The sequence below is a fragment of the Neolamprologus multifasciatus genome, chromosome 16, assembly GCF_963576455.1.
Source record: "Neolamprologus multifasciatus chromosome 16, fNeoMul1.2, whole genome shotgun sequence".
Lineage (NCBI taxonomy): Eukaryota > Metazoa > Chordata > Actinopteri > Cichliformes > Cichlidae > Neolamprologus > Neolamprologus multifasciatus.
The window spans coordinates 33,671,951-33,692,936 of record NC_140454.1 but is presented as its reverse complement, the minus strand read 5'-3'; the positions used below and the strand labels follow the sequence as shown (position 1 = coordinate 33,692,936).

At 43.8% G+C, this 20,986-nt stretch overlaps 1 protein-coding gene and 1 pseudogene across 4 annotated transcripts; one reads left to right on the top strand and one right to left on the bottom strand.

The window, feature by feature from the left end:
• Positions 1-67: 67 nt before the first annotated feature.
• cfap65 (cilia and flagella associated protein 65) lies at positions 68-12,211 on the top strand. Of its 3 annotated transcripts, none has more exons than XM_085136165.1 (35): positions 68-172; positions 377-459; positions 1,613-1,800; positions 1,877-1,979; positions 2,270-2,436; positions 2,566-2,771; positions 3,115-3,251; positions 3,334-3,559; positions 3,695-3,963; positions 4,033-4,227; positions 4,315-4,526; positions 4,640-4,796; positions 4,930-5,049; positions 5,175-5,426; positions 5,520-5,659; positions 5,802-5,886; positions 5,987-6,133; positions 6,233-6,392; positions 6,480-6,608; positions 6,721-6,934; positions 7,150-7,278; positions 7,674-7,764; positions 7,868-7,953; positions 8,081-8,147; positions 8,612-8,722; positions 8,812-9,003; positions 9,336-9,494; positions 9,578-9,739; positions 9,905-10,021; positions 10,762-10,896; positions 10,973-11,023; positions 11,116-11,333; positions 11,430-11,543; positions 11,658-12,026; positions 12,137-12,211. In XM_085136165.1, exons 1-35 carry the CDS (start codon positions 151-153, stop codon positions 12,183-12,185), a joined length of 5,262 nt encoding a protein of 1,753 aa, XP_084992291.1. In that variant the 5' UTR covers positions 68-150; the 3' UTR covers positions 12,186-12,211. The 3 variants fall into 3 exon arrangements, with proteins under 3 accessions (XP_084992291.1, XP_084992292.1, XP_084992293.1); XM_085136166.1 differs by having other exon boundaries at positions 118-249; XM_085136167.1 differs by lacking the exon at positions 68-172 and adding an exon at positions 212-244.
• On the bottom strand, positions 10,064-19,531 carry LOC146501142 (FAST kinase domain-containing protein 3, mitochondrial-like; annotated as a pseudogene). Its single transcript, XR_014869922.1, has 10 exons — positions 18,475-19,531; positions 18,270-18,301; positions 16,876-16,994; positions 16,576-16,763; positions 16,308-16,474; positions 15,631-15,716; positions 15,299-15,466; positions 13,616-13,686; positions 13,314-13,428; positions 10,064-13,000 (listed from the first exon to the last, which is right to left on the bottom strand). The product of XR_014869922.1 is annotated as an FAST kinase domain-containing protein 3, mitochondrial-like (transcript).
• Between the last annotated feature and the right edge of the window lie 1,455 nt (positions 19,532-20,986).

Sequence of the window (20,986 nt, the reverse complement as noted above, 5' to 3'; positions counted from 1 at the left end):
TTTACATACCGTAAAACTACGTCACAGCGTCACTACCGCAGGGCTCTGGTTACGTCCTCACGTAGCAGTTTGCAAATGACCCTTATCAGTCGCCGTAATTTCTTCTGGAGGCTTGTTGCTATGGAAACGACAACGCAACAACGCTGACCCATGTCTGTTCCTGGTGTTCGCGGTGTGTTCTTTCTTCTTCGTCTTCATTTTTGAGGCAAATAAAAAGTAGTTGAAGAGTTTGCTCCGCGTGTCGGTAAGGTGAGGTTGTTTTTTAGCCACCAACCAGTTCGTGTTACTGACCGTAAAATGTGTCTAAACGGGAAAGAGCTACGTTACCATTCCCCGTGTTTCCTTCTGTGTTTCTAAGCGTCTTCTTCCTTTACAGCCATGTTAGCGGAGACTCGGGGTCCTGACCCGCTGGCGTCTGCCGCTCCACGGGAGGCCTCCGTCACCGGCAACGATATCAAAGTAAAGTTTGGCATCATTGTTTTTTTCCTGTTTGAGATCTGTGAGAATAACCCTGTGCTGTGCCCACATTTAGAAAACCGTGTTTGTTTAGTTTTGTTTACTTTATGTCAATAATGTAAACAGTATACAAAAAATAATCCAGTAAAAACACTACAATATCACAAAGTTATCAGTGTTTATTTATCCAGCTTCCCTATTGATTTAAACCTCAATAACAGCAGTGAACACATTTCTAACTACACAAAATATGTACGCTACATAAGATACAAATTATTCCAGTATTATCTTGTTTTCACAACTCCATAATTGTGCTCCACACAGCAAAGCAAGTAGCAACTGAAAACAGAAACACTGACTAAAATTCAACATCTTCCTCTCCTATCTGAAGAAGATCATATCTTTATAGTTCTTTTTGACTAAATTTATGTTTGTTGCAAAAGTTGCAAAAGCCCTTAAATTATGACCTCCCTTTCTCAAAAACCAAACAAACAAAAATATGAATAGTTGCTGGTAATTTTGTTTTTCTCTGGGAATTTGTGCTGAATTTCACTGATCTGTAAATTTCAGTATTTCAAGCTGTACGAATAGTGAAATGATCCTCATTGCCTGCAATGTGAAAGATCCAAACTGCTTTTTGTTTTTGAAGAATAAAAAGTGAGTGTAATGTATTTGTGTAGTTATTGTCCCAGACCTTTGAACAATAGCTTAAAAAGATGAACATGGAGTGATGTGGAATCTAAGGCCTGCTCTGCTTTGTTTAGTGCTGCTTGTTGACACTGAAGGATGAATATGACATCTATAATGTCTTTTTCTGTATCAACACCATCTATCTGGATCTTTATATTTGTATTTAATCCATAAAGTTTATTCACATTTAATCATAATTTGTTCTTATCAAGTCAAATCTTTAATTGAAATATACTGTGTGCAAAAAATGTTCACTGAATGACTTCATCCATTCCTATTGGTCAATGTCAAGTTTGTACAAAAATGTATCATTTTGAAGATATAGTTGCCTTTTCTCAAAGAGACATTGCTGTATGACTGTTTCAGGTCCACTATAAATGCTAAATATTGTTTTGAATTTGGAATAAATGTTTTGTTTTTTGTATTTTTCCAAAACTCACATCTCCTGTAACACCAAACCTGCCAGGATCCAGGGGTTCCCCACAGCCAGAGGGTTGGGAAGTGTCAGCGACGAGCACCAAGCCAAAGAAACTGCTTCTTTGGAGTGGAAACGAGACCAGAGCTGGCCTGGGAGGACTGGGACCTGGGCAGAGAATTTACCAAGACATTAGTGTTAAAGAACGTCCACAACAAGCTAAAGAAGCTACACATAAGGTGTTTAATCTGCTCTGTGCAAAGCTAAGCTTTGTTTTATTCCTGCAGATAACACGTCCCTCTCTTCCCTTCACAGGCCTCCTGTGTCCAAGATTTTCTCCACCTTGGCTCCTCACATAGCTGTCATCAGCCCCGGGACTTCCTTCTCCATACAAGTCACCTTTAGACCTCTTCAAAGGGTAACACCTGTCAAAATCAGACAGAATACTACTTGATCTTCACTGATTTTGAAATATGAAATGTACTAGTGCTTTCAAATGTAAGGTAGACATGCTTTCATGCTTATGCAGCAGTATCTCTGTAGTCAGTAACCTTACATGATACAAACTGATGTATAGAGAGCAGATAAATATAAAGGTAATTTAACTGTTTCAATAAAATCCTGAGTAGATGATAATCTATTTAAATACAGCAGCTCACTTTGTGCTTTGATGTCTTCTGCTTGTGTACCGCTGTGTGTCTGAGACAGTGTGAGTATGAGGACAGCATTGAATTTCAAGGGAAAGAAGGCAGCTTTCATGTATGCCTCCGTGCCGTCGTTCCCTGTCACACCCTGGAGGTTCCTGAGTCTGTGATGCTCCCGCTCTGTGCTGTCGAACACTCCACACACACTGATTTCCCATTAAAAAATGCCAGGTACACCGTTATGTCTCTGTGTGTATTTCATTTAACCTGTATATGTGTTTTCTATGTTGGGAGGAAATAGAAAATAGAACGCTTGCTTTTATTTTACTTTAATCGCCTCTTTTTTATTTAATCCTGTAGTAAACTCCATACTTACTTCCAGTGGGAGTGTCCTGCACCATTTCAGCTCCGTCCAGAGCAGGGCCTGCTGAAACCCGGTCAGGAGTGTCACACCACAGTGGTCTTCCGGCCACAGGAGGCACTGGTGTACCAGCAGCAGGCTCTCTGCAGGTTTGGAGAGGAGGGCAAGCTCGAGAGCAGCTGCACTGTCCTCCTACAGGGACTAGGTACTGTAACTAGCAAACCAAAGATCTGACCCACACTGTCAGTGGGTAAGGCTTAGCGTGAGAAACTGTCATAACTGTCAGCCTCCTCACTATCTCGTTTACTTGTACATCATGACCAAAATATAAAATGATGGGCTTGGCCCACTCCCATAAAGATAACGTTTGCAACATCACACGATGAAAGTAAAATACAAAAGGAGGAATACAAAGTTAGCTTGAATACTGTTTTCCCTGTAAAATTCCACTCTAGGTATTTTTAGATCTACTTCAAATAGTCAAAAGCTGACACATCGGTCGTTCAAGCATCTGTTTTACCTGCGACTTTTTATCTTGCTTTTTTAAGCTAAATATCCACATCTACTGGTGAAAAATCCCAGCATCAAAGGGGGAGAAGATAATGGTGGCCCACTGGTGGGCTTTGGTCCTGTTGCTGTTGGCAAGAGTTTGCAGAAACACTTTGACATTTTTAACCCGTCTCCGGTGGGTGGTGCACATAGACACGTAAGTGCAAAAGTTCACGCTCGAAGCCTTCTCCCACACATCTTTGCATCCTTTCCTGCAGGTAACGGCGTCTTTTTCTCTGTCACGGCTGCCTGGTGGGGTGCCCTCGTTTGGATCAGAGTTCAGCTGTGATGTCACCCGTGGTAAGGTGGCTCCTGGTGGATCACAGCGGGTTTCAGTCACTTACTCCCCTGCTGTGGTGGATACTGTTTCAGTGGAGTACTTGTCTCTAAACTGTAAAGGCACGCTCAGTGAAAGTCTGCTCAAACTCTCTGGGCGTTGTATTGGTAAGAGGCCCAGACATGAAGGAAAACTCAAGTTTCTCTGTAGCTTTAGTAAAGCACATGTACACTCCCAAGAAATTTGTATTTTCAAATAATAAAAGGAAGATAATTTATATCCCAGATAATCTCCTTTTGCAGGTCCCAAAGTTGCCTTGTCTTCCTCTGTGGTGGATTTTGAATGTGTTGAAGCAGGAGGATCAGTTGTTCGGACGGTGGAGCTCGTTAATACTTCCACTGCTGAGGCTTTCTACCAATGGGATATTGACTGTAGTGGGAACAGTGTGTTTAGTATCCTACCAGCAAGTGGCGCTGTTCTCCCACATAGCCACACCAGAGTGAAGGCAGCCTACAGGCCCACACAGCCTAATGCACACTACAGGAGAGTGGCATGTCTCGTACTGGACGGGGTAAGACGTGTTAAACACAGCACGGAGACAAGCATTTCTACCTATGTTCTTACATAATGTCTCTTTTAGGAGCCGGTGTTTCTTGACCTGATTGGTACCTGCCACTCAGGGCACCAGAAACCTGCCATACTAAAACCTGAACACTTGGTTGTGCACACGCTTCAGCAGGACTGCAGACAGAATTCACCACATGCCCCGGCAGCCCTGCGGGGAGGTCATAAAATAGAGCCTGACCAGAAAGGGCTGCACTCCCCTGTGGAGGGGGTATGCTTCCATTTTCACATTTCTGTATTTAAATATCAGCGAAGGCTTAGACTTGCCTCTCTGACTCGTTGTCTGTGTCATTTACAGCAGTTCATGTCAGCCACCGCCATGGAAGACTTTCACCGGGCCTGCTTGGGGCACACGGATCCTCTCTGTTTGAAATCTTCATTGTCATTGCTACGAGTATCTGTGGCCCCGACTGAACTGCTGTTTAATCACAAGCATACATCCTCTTCATCTCCTTCATCTGCTTTTACGCAGTCGGTCTCTATCACAAACCACACCAGGAGGAAACTCAGGTACGTCTTCGTGTCCTGCAGCGTGGCTTCTTTTGATGTTTTTGTTTTTCTGTCTGAAATCTACCTTTAATATCCGACCGCTGATGCTTATATTTCATGTATTTTCCTTCAAGTCTCGTGTGGACTGCCGCCCAAGAGTCTCCATTCTCCATCTCTCCATCATCCTGTGACTTGGCTCCACTTAAGTCCACCTTGTTCAGAGTGACGTACGCGCCCAAGCAGCTCAATACTCTGCACGGAGCACAACTTGAGTGCTTTGCATACGATAAGGTATTATTATTTTATACACTGCAGTAAACTGTGCATTACAACAGGCAGCGGTGCTTTTTTGACTTAGTATAACCTGGTCGTAAACAGTCACATGCTTTCTATGCTGTCAATCATGCGTCTTTGGACTCTGCAGCACAGTCCAGACACAGGTGTGTGTCCGCCTTGGTGTGTGACCATCAGAGTCATTGGCCACTCCTTTCAGCCAGGCAAAGAACACTTCACTCCACGCTGCTCCGTAAATCCTCCTCACGTGGTAAGAACAAAAAAGATGCACTTTCTTCAAATCCCAGCTCATGAGGAAAATCTTTAAGATAATAAATCAAATATTCCTTCTTAGAAACAACATCTGGAGCTTGCTGAATGATTTTGTTCTACTAGGTGTTTCCAGCCCTCAGTGTCATTTCCTATCGGACAGTCCTGCTTCACAATGTTGGAGACTGGCCGCTCACTTTCTGTTTGGAGTGCAGCTCAAACCCTGCCCTGGCAGAATCGGTGTTTGTAGTTCCAAGCTGTGGTTTGATCCAGCCAGGAAATCACCAGATCCTGTCCCTCAGAGCAGTGTCAGCAGAGGATAGTTCTGACCAGGGGTTTAAATTACACCTGCAGCTCAATGCATCTAAACTCACAAAGGTGCGGCCCTGCACAACACCCGTCAGTCAACAGTCACTCACGTTTTTACGTTATTTTTATTTTACTGTCTGTTAACGTCTCTTTCTTCTTCAGGAACTGACAGTTGTCAGTGTGGTGGAAAAGCTGTGTGTGTCTCTGGAAGGAGGCAGCACTTTATATTTCCAGCCAACAGCAGTGGGCTCGCGGGCCCAGCGCACCCATCACATCAGGAACCTGAGCCTGTTGCCAGTGAGGTCGGCTGGCTGATTTGTTTCTGCACTCTTATTCTGGTCGTGTTTTCCGACATTTTTCAGTGTATTGTTTGTAGTCTGGACTTACCTCAGGATCATTAATCTTGTCTACAGCTGGCTTTCTCTGATTTCCTTTCCTTGATAGATTCCAGTGGAGCATTCCAGAGCCAGACCAGGAGCTTATCTCTGTCAAACCAGATGCTGGGGAACTGCATCCCAATGAGTGCTCTGTGAGAGACTGAGAGAGGAGTGCACACTGCACATTTATGTAGACAATAACTGTGGAACTTACTTAAAAAAAGCTGTTTAATTTGTTTATTTTTACTACAGATGCAGACGTGGACCTTCAGTCCGCTGGCAGAGAACGCATACACACTAGAACCTACTCTAACCTACTGGCCTGTCCAGTCACATGGATCCATCAAGTCACACCTCACCCTTGTAGTGCAGGGAGTGGGATCCAGGGGCTGGATAGAGGTGGAACTATTCATGTGTTTGAGTGATTTTAATATGTACACATGCTTGTTTTTGTTTTTTGTGAGTCAGTCATAACCGTATGACTGCCTTCCTTCCCAGGCAGAGAAATCCATCCTTGATGTGGGAGAGACTTTGGTTGGAAGCTGTCGAACTGTTGAGATTCCTGTAGTAAACAAGAGCCCCTGTCCCGTCTCCTTCAGCCTCTCTGTGCAGCAGATACTTCTGGATGATGAACATCACTCTGCAGCTCAGCCAAGTGGTATCTCATTTTGTGATACACGTATACGTTCATCTGCACTCTGTACTTTTTGATTGTACTAGTGAGACTGAATGTGTGTCCTTTTAGCCCTACAGCTGGACTTGGAGAGGGGAACTGTTGCCTCTCACTCCACCATGGTGGTCCGATCCACGATCAGACCGAACAGGCAAGCCGAGTACCTCTGGACCATCACATATACAACTCTGAATACCAGTGGTAGAACACATACACACTCCATACGCTTAAATGTTTACTGCAATTTAACTCCAAGTCATTATTAAGCAACACTGCCTGTTTTATCCTGCTCTCCTTGTCTGTCTCTCTCCAGGATGTGTGATGTCATCTCCCCAAGCGGTTTGTGAAGTGCGAGCTAGGGGTGTGTTTCCCACCCTGCAGGCGATGGATGCATGGGGCTGTGGCTGTGTGGGTAGACTCAGCAAGACACACATATGGGAACTCTTCTCACTGGACTGTCTCAACGACCAGCTGCTGTCCAACCCGTCCTCTGAAGAACTGACCTTTCAGACTCCCACCAGGCACAGGTCAGCGTCTGAAGCAAGCAGAGAAGCTAAACAAAACAGAAACGTAACCCTGGAATAATTAAAGTTTTTTGGTATTTATGGTAATTTTTTGTATTTGAATTATTTTGTATTTGTTGTAGAACAGTTTGTAATTCCTGAACGATAAACAGTCATTTTAAACCTGCAGTGTCTGGGTGTGGTGTGCGCACCACCCTGTTGTCTCCATCTGTCTCTAGCCTGCACACAAGTCCTTCCATCTTCACCAAAAACATGCTGGATTTCAACTTTGGTTCGGCTCCTGTTGATTCAGATCCTTCAGATTTTATGTTGATGTTTCACAACCCTGGGTGTATTCCTGTACACTGGTATGTAAATATCATGCCATAAAGCAGGGGTCCCCAATCCCAGTCCACGAGGGCCGGTGTCCCTGCAGGTTTTAGATGTGTCCTTGATCCAACACAGCTGATTTAAATGGATAAATTACCATCTCAACATGTCCTGAAGTTCTCCAGAGGCCTGGTAATTAACTAATCATGTGATTCAGGTGTGTTGACCCAGGGTGAGATCTAAAACCTGCAGGGACACCGGCCCTCGTGGACTGGGATTGAGGACCCCTGCAATAAAGTATACTATTATTACAGACCAGTCTGCTCTATACACCCTGTCATTTTTCATTTTTGTTGTTGAAAGTAGAGCGTATGTGATGGTTTGAAGGTAAATTCTACCATCTACTGATAGTTGTCTTCTTCTTTGATATTAGGGCCTTCTTGTTTCCGGAGGATCAACAGATAGAGTTGGAGTACTGGGCAGTGACGGGAGAGTTCAGTAACACAGAGCTGTCCCAAATGAAGGTCATACTTTTTTGTATCTTTTGTTTATTCCATTTTGCAAGAAAAAAATATCAATATTATGATAAGACAGAGAAAAAAAAGTAATGTTTCATGTGATTCACAGGTTCAGGACAACCAATTGTTCAGTGTTTCACCTCGCGCTGGAACTTTGCACCCAGGCCAGAAGAGGGCAGTACACTTCAGCTACAGGTCAGAGATCATGACCGTACATGTCCCATAATCATATACACACTGACTAAAATCTGAAGTGAATTAATTTATTAACCAATGAACGAATAAACTGATACCAAAATATTCAAAACGTTGTCGTTCACAGTCACGTCTTTGTTGGGACGGATCACTTTCCTGTTGTGTTCAAGCTCTCATATGGCAGAGAAATCTTGGTGAGGCTTTTAAAAGCTTTATATGTACGCAGGTCTGACAGCGCAGTAAAAATAAGTCACCTGACAGTTTTGCTAATGTCAAAGGTAAACTAGCTTTGTGCTCCTTTTACATTTTTGACCTTTTTTTGTGATGCTATGTCACATTAGTGAATGAGGGGCATGACAAACAGATATTTATGAAGTCAGAGAATCCAGTTTTATTTATATAGCACCAAATTGCAACAGCAGTCGCTTCATGGCACTTTATTTTGAAAAATAAAGACCCCACAGTTATACGGAGAAAACCCAACAATCAAACAACCCCCTACGAGCAAGCACTCGGCATTCTGTAAGACACATTTTTAACTTATTCATGTGACAGTTCACATTTTAAGGGATGATGTACTTTCTTTTAACATCAGCACATTTGCTGCATTCGATTGTTTTCATTGACTTTGTGTCCATTTCATGTATTCTGTGTGCAGCTGAACTTTCAGGGGGTGACGGTGGAGAGGGATCAGCCATATCTCCACTTTGACTCCCACCAACACTTCTTCACCTCCGTAACTATTGGAGACTGCAGTCCTCCAAAGCAGGTGTGTCTCTGCAAGTGTGTGCAGTGAGAGGATGTTTACAGCCCAACGCTTGGAACGAAAAGATTTGTGATCGTTTGTTTACCACGCAGGTGTATGAATTACACAATGGTGGGGCAGTGCCAGTGTGCTATGAAGTGGACACAGCTGTGTTGTCACAGCTTCAAGATGACAACTTTGACCATCCAGTGCTGCGCTGCCTCAATCCACAAGGAGAAATTCCTCCAGGGAAAACTGCAAAGCTGGAATGGATCTTCTCACCGTTAGAGGCTAAGACGTATCACGTACGAATGACATCATACTCTGCACATCTTACCCTGTCGTCAGGATATTTACACAACCCGATTCCAGAGAAGTTGGGATGCTGTTTAAAAATGTAAATAAAAACAGAATGAATTGGTTTCATATATACATGTATGTATTTATTTATTTAGAGTTTATGAGATTCTGTTTTTATTTACATTTTGCCTTTTTTGGAACTGGGTTTGAATTGTGTTTTGTACTTCACCAGCTGGCATTGTTATCATTTAGGTAATAATCATTTAGAAATCAAGAGGAATTAGAATGATAACAGATCAAGAACGATAAACACACTCTGTCGTTTCTGTACCCCCAGCTAGATGTTCCTATCCACATCGGCGGTAGTGACTCAGCGGTCATGAGGTTTGAGGGACGTGGGCTTAGCAGCCTTACACAAGACTCCTCAAACCACTGTAACAGCAGTGATTGTGAAGCTTTTGTACCCAGTGTTACGAGGGTGCCCTTCCCGGGACAGGTGAGACTACGTTCATTTTAATCTTTTTTGTGTATCATTCAAATATTATTTTTATTGAATTCTAACACGTTTGCTTTGTGCAGGTATTGTTCCCGTCTGAGGACAGCATCTTCCTAGGTGACATCCCTGTGTGCTCGCAGTCTTCAAGAATCTTCTTCCTCACCAACGTGTCTTGCGCAGACACTGCCCACTATGAATGGGACCTGCCCCAACACACCAACCAGCAGGAAGAGGAAGGTGCAAAGGTAGCCACAGTTTGGTGAGATCTTGAGGAAAAACATAGATCCGCCCTCTTTGTGTGGCTCTGTTTGACTGTCACTGATCACACAAACATGGCTAGTATTCATTGTTGTACAAGCCATTATTTTATTCTCTTTCTCACGTTGATGAGCTTTGATGTGCTGTGTCAGGTTGTGCAGATCCACCCAGACCGAGGTCGTCTTTGTCCGGGGGAGTGTGCCCTTTGTGTCCTCACCTTCACTTCTACTGATTACCCCACAGTTCATCAGCTGGATGTCGTCTGTCAGGTAACACAGTTACACAGTTTAGGTTTTGTTACAGGTGGCATAACACCTGTAACAAAACCTAAACTGTTTTGTTACAGTTTACAATGACCCAATGAACGCTACCCAGTTCATTGGGTCAGTACAATGACCCAATGAACTGGGTCATTGTACTGACCCAGTTCACACCACTGAGTCAGTACAACGAGGCCTTTGTCATGTTCCACAAACCATTTCTGTGCAGAAACTGCAGTGTGGTGTGGTGCATTATCGTTGTTTGCAGCAATGCTTACTGTTGCCCTAGGAAAGTCACAGGCCACCTTACCCACGCAGGGTCAGATGCATCTTCTCAGGGTTCTGTGCTTGGACCTCTCCTCTTTCCTTTGTACATGTTACCTCTGCAGGCACGTTATGCAGATGACATGCAGCTCTATTTTCTTTTAACCCCACTGACATTCGTAAACTCAAAGCTTTGCCTGCTTTGATGCTGGAAGGAATAGAACTTACTGCAGCTAAAATAAGCACAACAACAGAGCTCCTGTCTGTAAAGTTAATATGGTAAAAACCTCAGGGTCCTTTTTGAAACCACCTCAGCAGGATTAAACATCTCACTTCAGACATCCAGTCTTGTTTTATGCAGCTCAGTTTTACCTAAAAGAAATGTTTTAAAAACATTTTATCCTTGTCAATCTTCTGTCTTGTGTTATAAATCAAGTTTTTTGTTATTATTTGTATCATTTCCGTCCTTTTCCTCTCTTCTCTAGGTGACTCTGGAAGCTGAACGTACTCGGTATAACGATGCTTTGCAGCGCTGGGAAGAAGAAAGAAAAAGACAAAAAAACGAATTTATAATCACAGACAAAAACATCACAGAGAGCCAAAGAGTTCTGATCGATGAGGTCTGACTTCAAAGACAAATTATTACATTTTTTAAAATCATGTAGAAATCAAAAGTATTTCACTGTCTCGTCACAGACACTCCCAGCAGTTCCTGTAAGAAAAGGTCCTCCACTCAGGAAATATAAGGTTGTCTCTGTGATTTTATTATTAAAATAATTACGAGACTATAAAAGAACATGAAGCTTTTATTCTGACTTCATGTTCTCTTTCCACTCTAGACCCTTCCTCCCATCTGTGCCAGTGGTGTGTGTGAAGCAGCCAGTGCAGGCACTAAGCTAAGAACAGCCGAGCTGCGGGAACAGCGACAGATAGCAAAAGTATGGAGGCGCCCCGACCCCCCCAGACCTGCTCTGCTGTATCTCAGGGTCACAGCACACTCCCATGACCTTACAGAGTACCTAAAGAACTGTCCTGATTACTTTAATAAGCATTATAGGTAAATCAGATACAGAATATGTTCAGTCCTTCATCCCTGAGCTTAACTGTAGATGCTGAAGTGATGACGTGTCATTTCTCCTGCTGTTATTTGAAGGCTTCAGTCAGTTCAGATGCATCATCCTGAACCCACCGTCTCTACTGGGCTTCCTGCTCCAGCACACAGCCCCGACAAAGAGATCCTCTTCCACATACTCCGCTGTCTGCTACGGTACCGCACGTGTAGAGTAGACAGCCTGTCTTATGCATTTATTCTAATTTATAGATCGGTGATATTTAAGATGACAACACTGAAAATCAATCATGTATGGTTTTCGTATTTCAGCGACATACTCGATGACTCTGCCTTCATCCAGCGTCTGATTTCTTCGGCCTCCAAGCCCGACTCCTACCGGCCCGCGGGATCGTCCTCTCCTGACAGATCATCGTTTCCATCCTCCTCCTGTCAGTGTTTGTGTCCCAGCTCTTCTCCCCCCGCCGGGCCGCAGACTCGGGTTCTGAGCAGGGCAGTGGGCAGCGAGGAGAGTGCAGGGCGCTCAGGAAACACGCCCCACACACGCGAACATGTGTCTGCTTTCATGAGTGAACTTGTTTTGATGAACACCCTCCAGAACCTGATGATGGAAGCTGTCAGAGGAGAGCTCGTCCTCACGGCGTGCCCCCGCTCTAATATCCTTCCACCTGTTAGTACCAGGTGAGTACAGACACACTCACATTAGCCTTCGCAGCGTTTCCTCTTTCTTTAGTTTGTTGCACGAGTCAGAAATAGACTCTAATTATTTGACGCATTGTTTGCTCCGTTAGGAGGAGGACGCCCAAACCCCCGACCGGGGAGGAGAAAACTCATCTCTGACACGAATAAGATGCTGAACAACTACATGTGTCGTCAACAGTTGTGTATTATTTACATCTCGTGTGAATTTTATTCTGAAATCTTGATCATCTTCAGTCTGTGAGGCATTCTTGTTCTTCCCTATAAAAAGTCAAAATAACACACAGAAGCTAAGGACGAAGGTTAGAGCCGTACCGAGTGCCATTTAATATTTACATTAAATATTTCTCTTACTATTGTTCACATAAATAGCAAATATAATTTTCAACAATAAATTAATAGCAGAATAGAAAATAGCTTTAAATATACATATTACCAAGAAAAGCTGGCAATAAAGGGAATTATTAGCCTACCCCAGCTGGCAGCAGACGCTCCACAGCATCTCAAATATTACTTATAGGTTCTAACAATGTTTGAGAAAATCTTTTAATGGAAAGGATGTGCATAATTTAAGTTAAGGTAAAAGTTTGTTATATGAGAACAGTAAAGAAACATTTTTTGAATAAATCCTCTAATCCAACATTCTGACAACGTGTCGGGATGTATGAGAGCAACAGATTACAGATTACTCCCCGTCAGTCTGTCCATCCTTGCAAACACTTAGACTGCCAGCAAATTCAGCTGTTGTGTTCACGATCCTCAGGTTTTTGAACTGGCCTCTTGGTATCGTTGGTACCGCGAGCACATTATAAGCTGGTTTGTCTCACTGTGGATTTTTGGTTTAACTGGTTCGCTGCTTGATTGTTAAACTTGGATACAGCAGGAAAGATCTTGTCGTGAAGATACTGGATCTGTTCCTCTTCAGTTTGCAGTTTCTCAAACTCAAACTAAGGGATCTGTTAGAGCGACGAGACGAGGAAGAAAATAAATACAGATCAGCTTTGATATTTTTGACCAACATAATAAATATAAAACTTTAAAGATATGATGTTAACATGTCAAAAAGAGAATTTAACAGTTCATTTCAATGAGCAACAATAGCATTGATTTAAGTTGAGAGTTCATTTCTGTAAGTGTAGAGTCCACTGAAAACAAACCCACTTATACAAACTGCTCCATCTGTTAGGTCCTCTCAGTTTACAAAGAAGAAACTTCTAACTACTAAACAAAATAAGTTTCACGAGTATCTTCTGGGTTTTTCACACTTACCTCCACCAGCTCCACGCCCATCCTCTGCAGGTGTCGTCTCTTTGCGACTTCCTTCCCCAGCAGGTGTCGTGTGTTGGTGCAGAAACGGTTTGGATCATCCAAACACAACACAACTCTACACGCGCACAACACATGAAGAAAAGCTTAATTACTCACTTAATTGTCGTTTTAAATAAAACAGGGCTTCACATTTTCAGCTGATTCAAAATCTAAAGCATGTTTCAGCCTCACAGGTTGGAGGCACATTTTCTTACAATTTAATGGAAATTTGTTGAATCGCTGAGAGTCACATCAGTTCTTACCCCTCGTAAGTGTGATCCCACTGAGACGGAGGCAGAACAAATCCACTCTCATCCAGGCAAATCTCCACATCCTAACAAAAAGGAAGAAATGGAAAAAACGAACTTCTCGTCACAACACGATCTATCCCAGCACACAGGTAACACACCCACGGGCTACTTTGTTAGGTACAGCTCTTATCTCACATATCTAATCAGCCAATCACATGGTAGCACCTCAGTGCTTTCAGGCTTACAGACAACTGCTGAAGTTCAAACTGAGCATCAGATTGAGAAAGAAAGGTGAGCCAAGGAACTTTGGGGGTGTTGTGCTGCTCGGAGTATTTTATATTATACATTTTCCCACACGGCCATCTCTAGTGTTTACAGAGGGAGGTTTGAAATAGAGGAGGGAGGAGCAGGTCTCTGCATAAATATGTTTTATTGATATCAGACGAGAATAACACGACTGCTCCTGGTTTACAGGAAGGCATAACTAACTCAAATAACCACTCATTCCAACCAAGGTGAGCATCTCTGTAAACCTGGAAGCTGATGGGCTTCAGCACAAGGAGACCAGACTGAGTGCCTCTCCTGTGAGAAACACAGGGCTGAGTTTGTTGAGTTTCTGCTACAACCTCCAGAAATTTGAGTATAGAACATGAAAGCATAGATCCGTCCTGCCTTTTATCAACTGTTCAGCCTGCTGGTGGCGGTGTAGTGGTGTGGGGTGTGTTTAAGTACCAACTGAACGTCGTTTAAATGCCACAGCTTAGCCGAGCATTGTTGCTGACCTTGTCCATCCATTTATGACCACAGTGTACTATCTCCTTATGGCTGCTTCCAGCAGGAGACAGGATACAAAGCTCAAATCATCTCAGACACGATGATGAGTTCACTTTACTAAAAAGGCCTCCACAGTCTAACAGAGAGCCTTTGTGATGTGACCAATTGGGAGATTTGCATCAAGGACGTGCAGCTGACAAATGTTCAGCAGCTGTGTGGTGCTCACATGTCGACCAAAATCTCTGAGGAAACTTTCCAGCACCTTGGTCAAAGGAGCTTGCAAAGAAAAGCGTCTGGACTTCTTTAAGTTACTTGAAGACGTTTCACCTCTCATCCGAGAAGCTGAGGCGGTGGTTGAACAGAGGCGGTGGTTTACGACACCAACTCTCTGCCATCTATAATCCAGTTTTGAGTTCCCTCCCCAGACGCCTTAAGGCCCACTCACATCCTGGGCCATCTGACCTCAGGACATCACATGATAAGGTGGGGCCAGGTTTCACAATGAGCTCACCTGAAACTCTGGCTGATTGGGACCCACACCCAGTTCCACACCTTGGTTCAGGCGATTAGAGGACCATCAGGGGGTCCTTTTGTCCCTCTGTGGGGGGAAACTCCCACCAGGTTTATATCTGGGACTCTCCACCATTTGACCTTAGAACTGAAGAAGCTTCTCGGATGAAAGTGAAACGTCTTCAAGTAACTTAAAGAAGTCCAGACGCTTTTCTTTGCAAGCTCCTTTGACTACGATGATGACTGAGAACCTTCACAGACATATTTCCAGCACCTTGTTGAGTCTTTGAAGGCACGAGGGGGGCCAACCCAGACTGTACCTAACAAAATGTCCAGTGAGCGTGTAATAAGCATGAAAGTCAAATACCTGAACTCCAGGTACTGTGATGATGTGTCCTGTTGTAGCTTACCTATAGTGTATCCACCATGAATCATTCTGGTGGAGTAAAATGCGCCCCCCAGCAGCTGTGCTAGAGGACCTTTGACCTGTTTGTATAAAAGACGTTCCACTGGTGTCTCAAAGGCCTGGCCTGCTGAGGAAAACCTCTTCACGCGAAGAAAGAAGGGCAGTCTGGGACCCTGCCGAGGAGAGCAGTAAAGACGAATCGCTCCTGTTGTCGAGGAGCCAACACGTTCTTTTTGTTTTCGAGTTAAATGAGAGCGTTGTGGTTATAATTCACCTCTGACAGTCAGGACTCATGTTTACATTATGAAAAATGATCACCCTGTTTACAGATTCTCACCCAGTAGTATGTGCACTCTAACATGGTGGAGAGGTGGAGCTGTGTCAGCTGCACCAGTGTGTTTTTGTCCAGTGGCTCCCCCTGTGCTGCAGGACACGGAGAGCTTATATCAGAGACACTGCGTAGCCTTGTGGGTAAATACATAATCCATGCAGTTATATGTGTAATATAGTCTTGTACTGTAAAGAAGTTGTTTCTATTTGCTAATGCTTTTTGGCAGCTAGCAGAGAAACTAAGATCCATCCATTTTCTTCTACTTGTCTGATTCAAAGCTGGGCTGGAGCCTATCCCAGCGAGCATTAACCATTTACACCTACAGCCAATTGAGAATGAACCTAACAGGCATCAGGTAGTTCAGACTGTGGGAGGAAGCCGGAGAGCAGAAACTCCACAGACACGGTGAGAACATACAAACTCTGCTGTGAGCTGACGGTGTAACCATCGCACCACCCAGCTGACACCTAACAGATACTTCTGCACTAAAATAAAGTGACAGCAACACGTGAACATGTTAGATTAAAGAAACAGAAGAGTGTTTCTCAGCCAGAGTGTTTAAGCAGCAAATAACAGACATCATTCATCTGAATCCCTCTCAGACAGGAAATATGGGAACACCCAAAAAGATTTTTTCCTCTCCTCCTGCTTTTCACAGTCTGAAATAAAAGCCCGGCACGTACCTCGCAGCTTCTGTAGAAAGTGTGGGCTGAATACTTTGGTCATGTAGTTGAGAGGGAAGCGTTCCAGGTGGATGCAGGCGTGCATCACGTCAACCAGCGAGCGAGGCTGGAACTGAAAACCTCTCTGACAAGATGCTCTCCAGCTTTTTAAACATCTGGCTGGAGCACTGATGAGGAACAGAACAGTGACACATTACAGCAGATTTGTAATAAATATGCAAAACATATGATCTGTTTATAAACTCTGAGAATATGAGAAAACCTTCACCTGTGGCAGGTAGTTGAGTCTCCCCATCGCAACAATTTGTTTGGCTATCTGAAGGGTGGTGTGGTTCTCAGCGTGGCGTACAAAGTTTTCAGCCACAGCCTCAAAGAGTGGCTCAGAACGGCACCTCATCTGCACACAATACTCCATGATGGCACCGATCAGCTCTGGATCGCACTTCTCCAGCCTCCCTGAGACAGAATGAAAACTTATTTTTTATTTTTTAATACACAAATAGTGAAATCTGATCAGAACAGTCACAGACGCACTGATTTAAGTCTATAATGAAACTATAAAAAACACCTGGCAAGTGTTTCTCCATAGCAGCCACGAGCTCTCCATCATGCTGTTCCAGGGTCATTAAAGCAGTGAGTACCTTCATGATTTCATCATCACGAAAAGCTTTAAAGACCCGCGATGCCCTGTGACTCGTAGTGATGGGTCGTTCGCGAACGAAATGGCTCTTAGAGCCGGCTCTTTGAAGTGAACGACGCGAGCCGGCTCCTTATTGGGAGCCGTGAGGTTTTTTTTTTTTCTTCTTTCTCTCACCCTCTCTCTCGCCCTTTTTTCCGCTAAACTCCGCATGCGCGGCCCGTACTTTGCGCTGGGCAGAGGGGGGAGGGGCGTTAGTTACACTCGCAGTAGCACAGGAACAGAGAAAGAGAGCAGGGACAACAACGTCACATTAGAAAGGTATAGTAATCATCCGCTATTTTCAGTTGCAGATGATAAAGGATTCAGAAATCATGCAGGCCCATATGACAGAGAATGTGCATCTTCTATTTGTTTTAATATTTTAATTTATATTTAATTGTGTTGTGGTTTGCAGTGTTTTGTGTTGTTTCACGTTAAATTTGTTTAAAAGGAAAAAGCTGAAAATTTAAATAGTTAAAAGTTTAAAATGTAAATAGTTGTTTTTTGTATTATATGATTTATTTATTACATGTAGAGTGAATAAATAAAGTATATTTATGGTGGACCTTAGAGACAAAGCACATACAAACTCCAAAACACGTAAAAACTCAGAAGCACGTACAAACTCCAAAACACGTAAAAACTCAGAAGCACGTACAAACTCCAAAACACGTAAAAACCCAGAAGCACGTACAAACTCCAAAACACGTAAAAACTCAGAAGCACGTATAAACTCAGAATCACGTACAAAAGACAACAGAAGTGCTCCAGGTTTCTAGGGCGCAGTGTTGAGCTTTTGTTACCTAGTGGCTACACAAGCCAGGAAGTATCAACAACCGGATTTGGTGTGTGGTAGTAACAGGTAAATGAACTTTTTTTTTAAAAATTATTTGAATAAATACGAGTGCTTGTCTATAAATACACAAACAATACACATATGCTTTCAATTGTGTAATTTAAGTGATCTGGGTAGCTCTGTTTTGGAAGTTCAGTAAACGCTAGAAATGTGTTTTGGAGTTTGTACGTGCTTTTTGGAGTTTGTATATGCTTTAGAGTTTGTACGTGCTTTGTCTCTAGGGGCCATATATAAACATATATAAATAAAACCACTTTTTTTACATTAGTAATTCCTTTTCTGCATAATTTTATATTATTGTTAATGATTAAATAATTAAAGCAACAAAACAACCTGAAGAGCCGGTTCGGAGCCGAAAGAGCCGGCTCTTTTTAGTGAGCCGAGCCGAAAGAGCCGGATCTCTAAAAAGAGCCGGAAATCCCATCACTAGTGACTCGGCCTCAGCACCAGGGAAACAGCCTGTGAAACAAGTATCATATGTTCCCACATCACTTCGTGTAAAAGCATTAAATATTATTATTATTATTGTGGTTCCTAAATGACAGAGATTAAAATTTGTGGATGTTTAAGTGACAGCTGGTTTGTCATCACGAATCAAAGACAATCAAGGACGATGCTGCTGCTGTGTCTACCTGTGTCTGCTGTAACTTCAACAAGGACTGCAGAATATCACTGACTTGACCGGCTTTCAGCCGGTGGACCAGCCTTCGTGTGTCTGTGTGCAAAGCAGACAGGATTCGGGTCTGCTGCTGGCTGGCAGGCTCACGAAACCGCGTCAGCAGGGAGTAGACCATGACAGCCTCACTGGGAGAGACGACATCCTCCTCCACAGCAGCGCGCACACAGTCCAACACCTCTGTCAGCACGCGTGACCGGCGGCCTTCCAGGGCGCACACCACCTCACCCAGGCGGCAGAGTTGTGCCACCCTGATGTCCCTGTTGGAGAGCAGCTCCAGGCACTCATTCATCAGTGTGAGGGCTGGAGGGCTGTGGGCTTCCAGGCCAAACTCAACACATGCTCCAAGTAAAGAGGCCAGTTCCTCTGCCCTGTCACTGCGGGGAAAAGCTTCCAGCCTGGAGCACAGTTCAGCGATGACATCCTCTTCAAACAGAGACTGAATATCGAAGAGATCAGCTGCTTTACTCTGTGGTTTGGTAGATGGGATGTGCGGAGAGAGGCGAGGGGCTGCTCCTGGTGCCTTTTGAGGTGCTGTGCGTCTTCCAGTCCGGTCCCAGCTCGGTCCCGTATCTCTTTTCCTCAGTAGTGGAACCGCAGCTTCGCTCATCAGCTTCACGTCTGTGTCGCGCGTAATTTGGAGACATCGCGCCGTGTTCCTGCCAAACTCCACACTTGTGCGTTTTCGCACTGAACCACAATTTAGAGGAAAAGGTGAGGCCGCCCTGACAGAGGCCAAGAGACACATCAAGGACTCCATTTCCCCCCGAAAGATCCTGAGTCAGAAAACCAAAGAAACCCCTCTGTCAGTACAGATGACAACTTCGACACTCAACACAAAGTCATTATTGACCTGACGGGCGACTCTACTGACGGGAAAAACATCAGCGCAAACTCTCAGAGCTACTGCAGAAAAAACAGCAAAGTCAAACGTTTTCAAAGAGTCATAAAAATGCGCTCACTCTGCTGTGAAACGTGTTACAGAAATGAAATCCCTCCTGCTTTCTGTCTGATTGCTGATTACATACCGTCAGTCAGGACCGCAGGCTGCTCCTGCTGCACGTCACAGAACTCCCCTTCAGTGTTTGGTAATGAGGTTGTGTAAGGTGCCATGTCTTTGCGTGTGCTGCCACACCGTGGTCACACCATGTACTGCATGCTGACTGTACAGTACATACTCATACCGCCGGGCTAGTGGAAATCTGGCGGGGGGGACGTCCTCCCACGGGAAATTCATGAGCTGTGGCTGGCCGTCTACCCGTGGACACGTCCCAACCTGTCAGAAGATTTTATTCTCATATTTAACAACTGACCAACAATTCTGTGTCTGCTTGGAATCACGTGTTAGTGTTGTTTACTATAAACGTTTTTTGAAGTCTGAGATCCGATAAAAGGTTTTACTGACGTACTGAAATTCTTCACAGTCTTAAAGAAAATGACAAATTCACTTAAATTCACGGGGTGAATAAAATGTGAGATTCTGGTCTTAGACTCTTAATTCCTCTGACATCTTGAATTATTTCTAATTTAGAAAATGCTTAAAATAACTGACTTTGGCCCAAACTTACAAGCCTTTGATAGATGTTACTTATTGTTCGAAATTATGGCAATTTTATTTACACACACACACACACACACACACACACACACACACACACACACACACACACACACACACACACACACACACACAATTATGACCTCAGGTCAGAGCAGCGTTCAGGGCCAGGGTGAAAGCGCCCCCAGGACACAGATCTAATTCTGGGGTCAGTTAAGAGGTCCACAGCTGATGACCTGAGAGGTGTGACTGGGTTATGGACACTGAGCAAGTTAGCGAGGTGCTGGAAGCCAAACCACCGAGAGCTTTGCGACCTAATAGAAGTATTTTAAAAGTAATTGTGCGTCGAGCTGGGAGCCAAAGAAGTGTCTGTGTAGGTGTGAGGACTCTGGCTGCTGCAGGTGATTTGGATCATCCAGCAAACAGAGTCAGCTGTTTAGGTCAGGATGCGTGGGTCAGTCTAAGATGACGTCATAAGTTCAGTTTCTCCCGGAGCACGATTCATACAGTTGTGTTTCTATTCGCTGATGCACAGACATAACACTGTGTAGCGTGCTAATGCAGAACAGTGGAAGCTGTCTGATGATCATCTTGGGGAAAGATTACTGTTATTTTACTCTGAGAGATTTAACAAATAAAGTGTTATTAGGCTCAGATACCAGGGTGTTTTTTACAGCCGTGGCCTTTACTAGGGTGACCATAGTTTGATTTAGAAAAAAGAGGACACTTGGCTCAGTCATGAAGAACTTTAATGATACTGTTTGCTTAAAGAAATCTTAACACATTTAAACGATGCCTTCTCTGTGCGGTTAATGAATGGTGAAACAAAAATGTCATATAGGCTTTTACAAGTCAACAAGGGCGCAAAAAAACCCAACTCAAAAACCTCTGGAATTAAATAATGGTACAG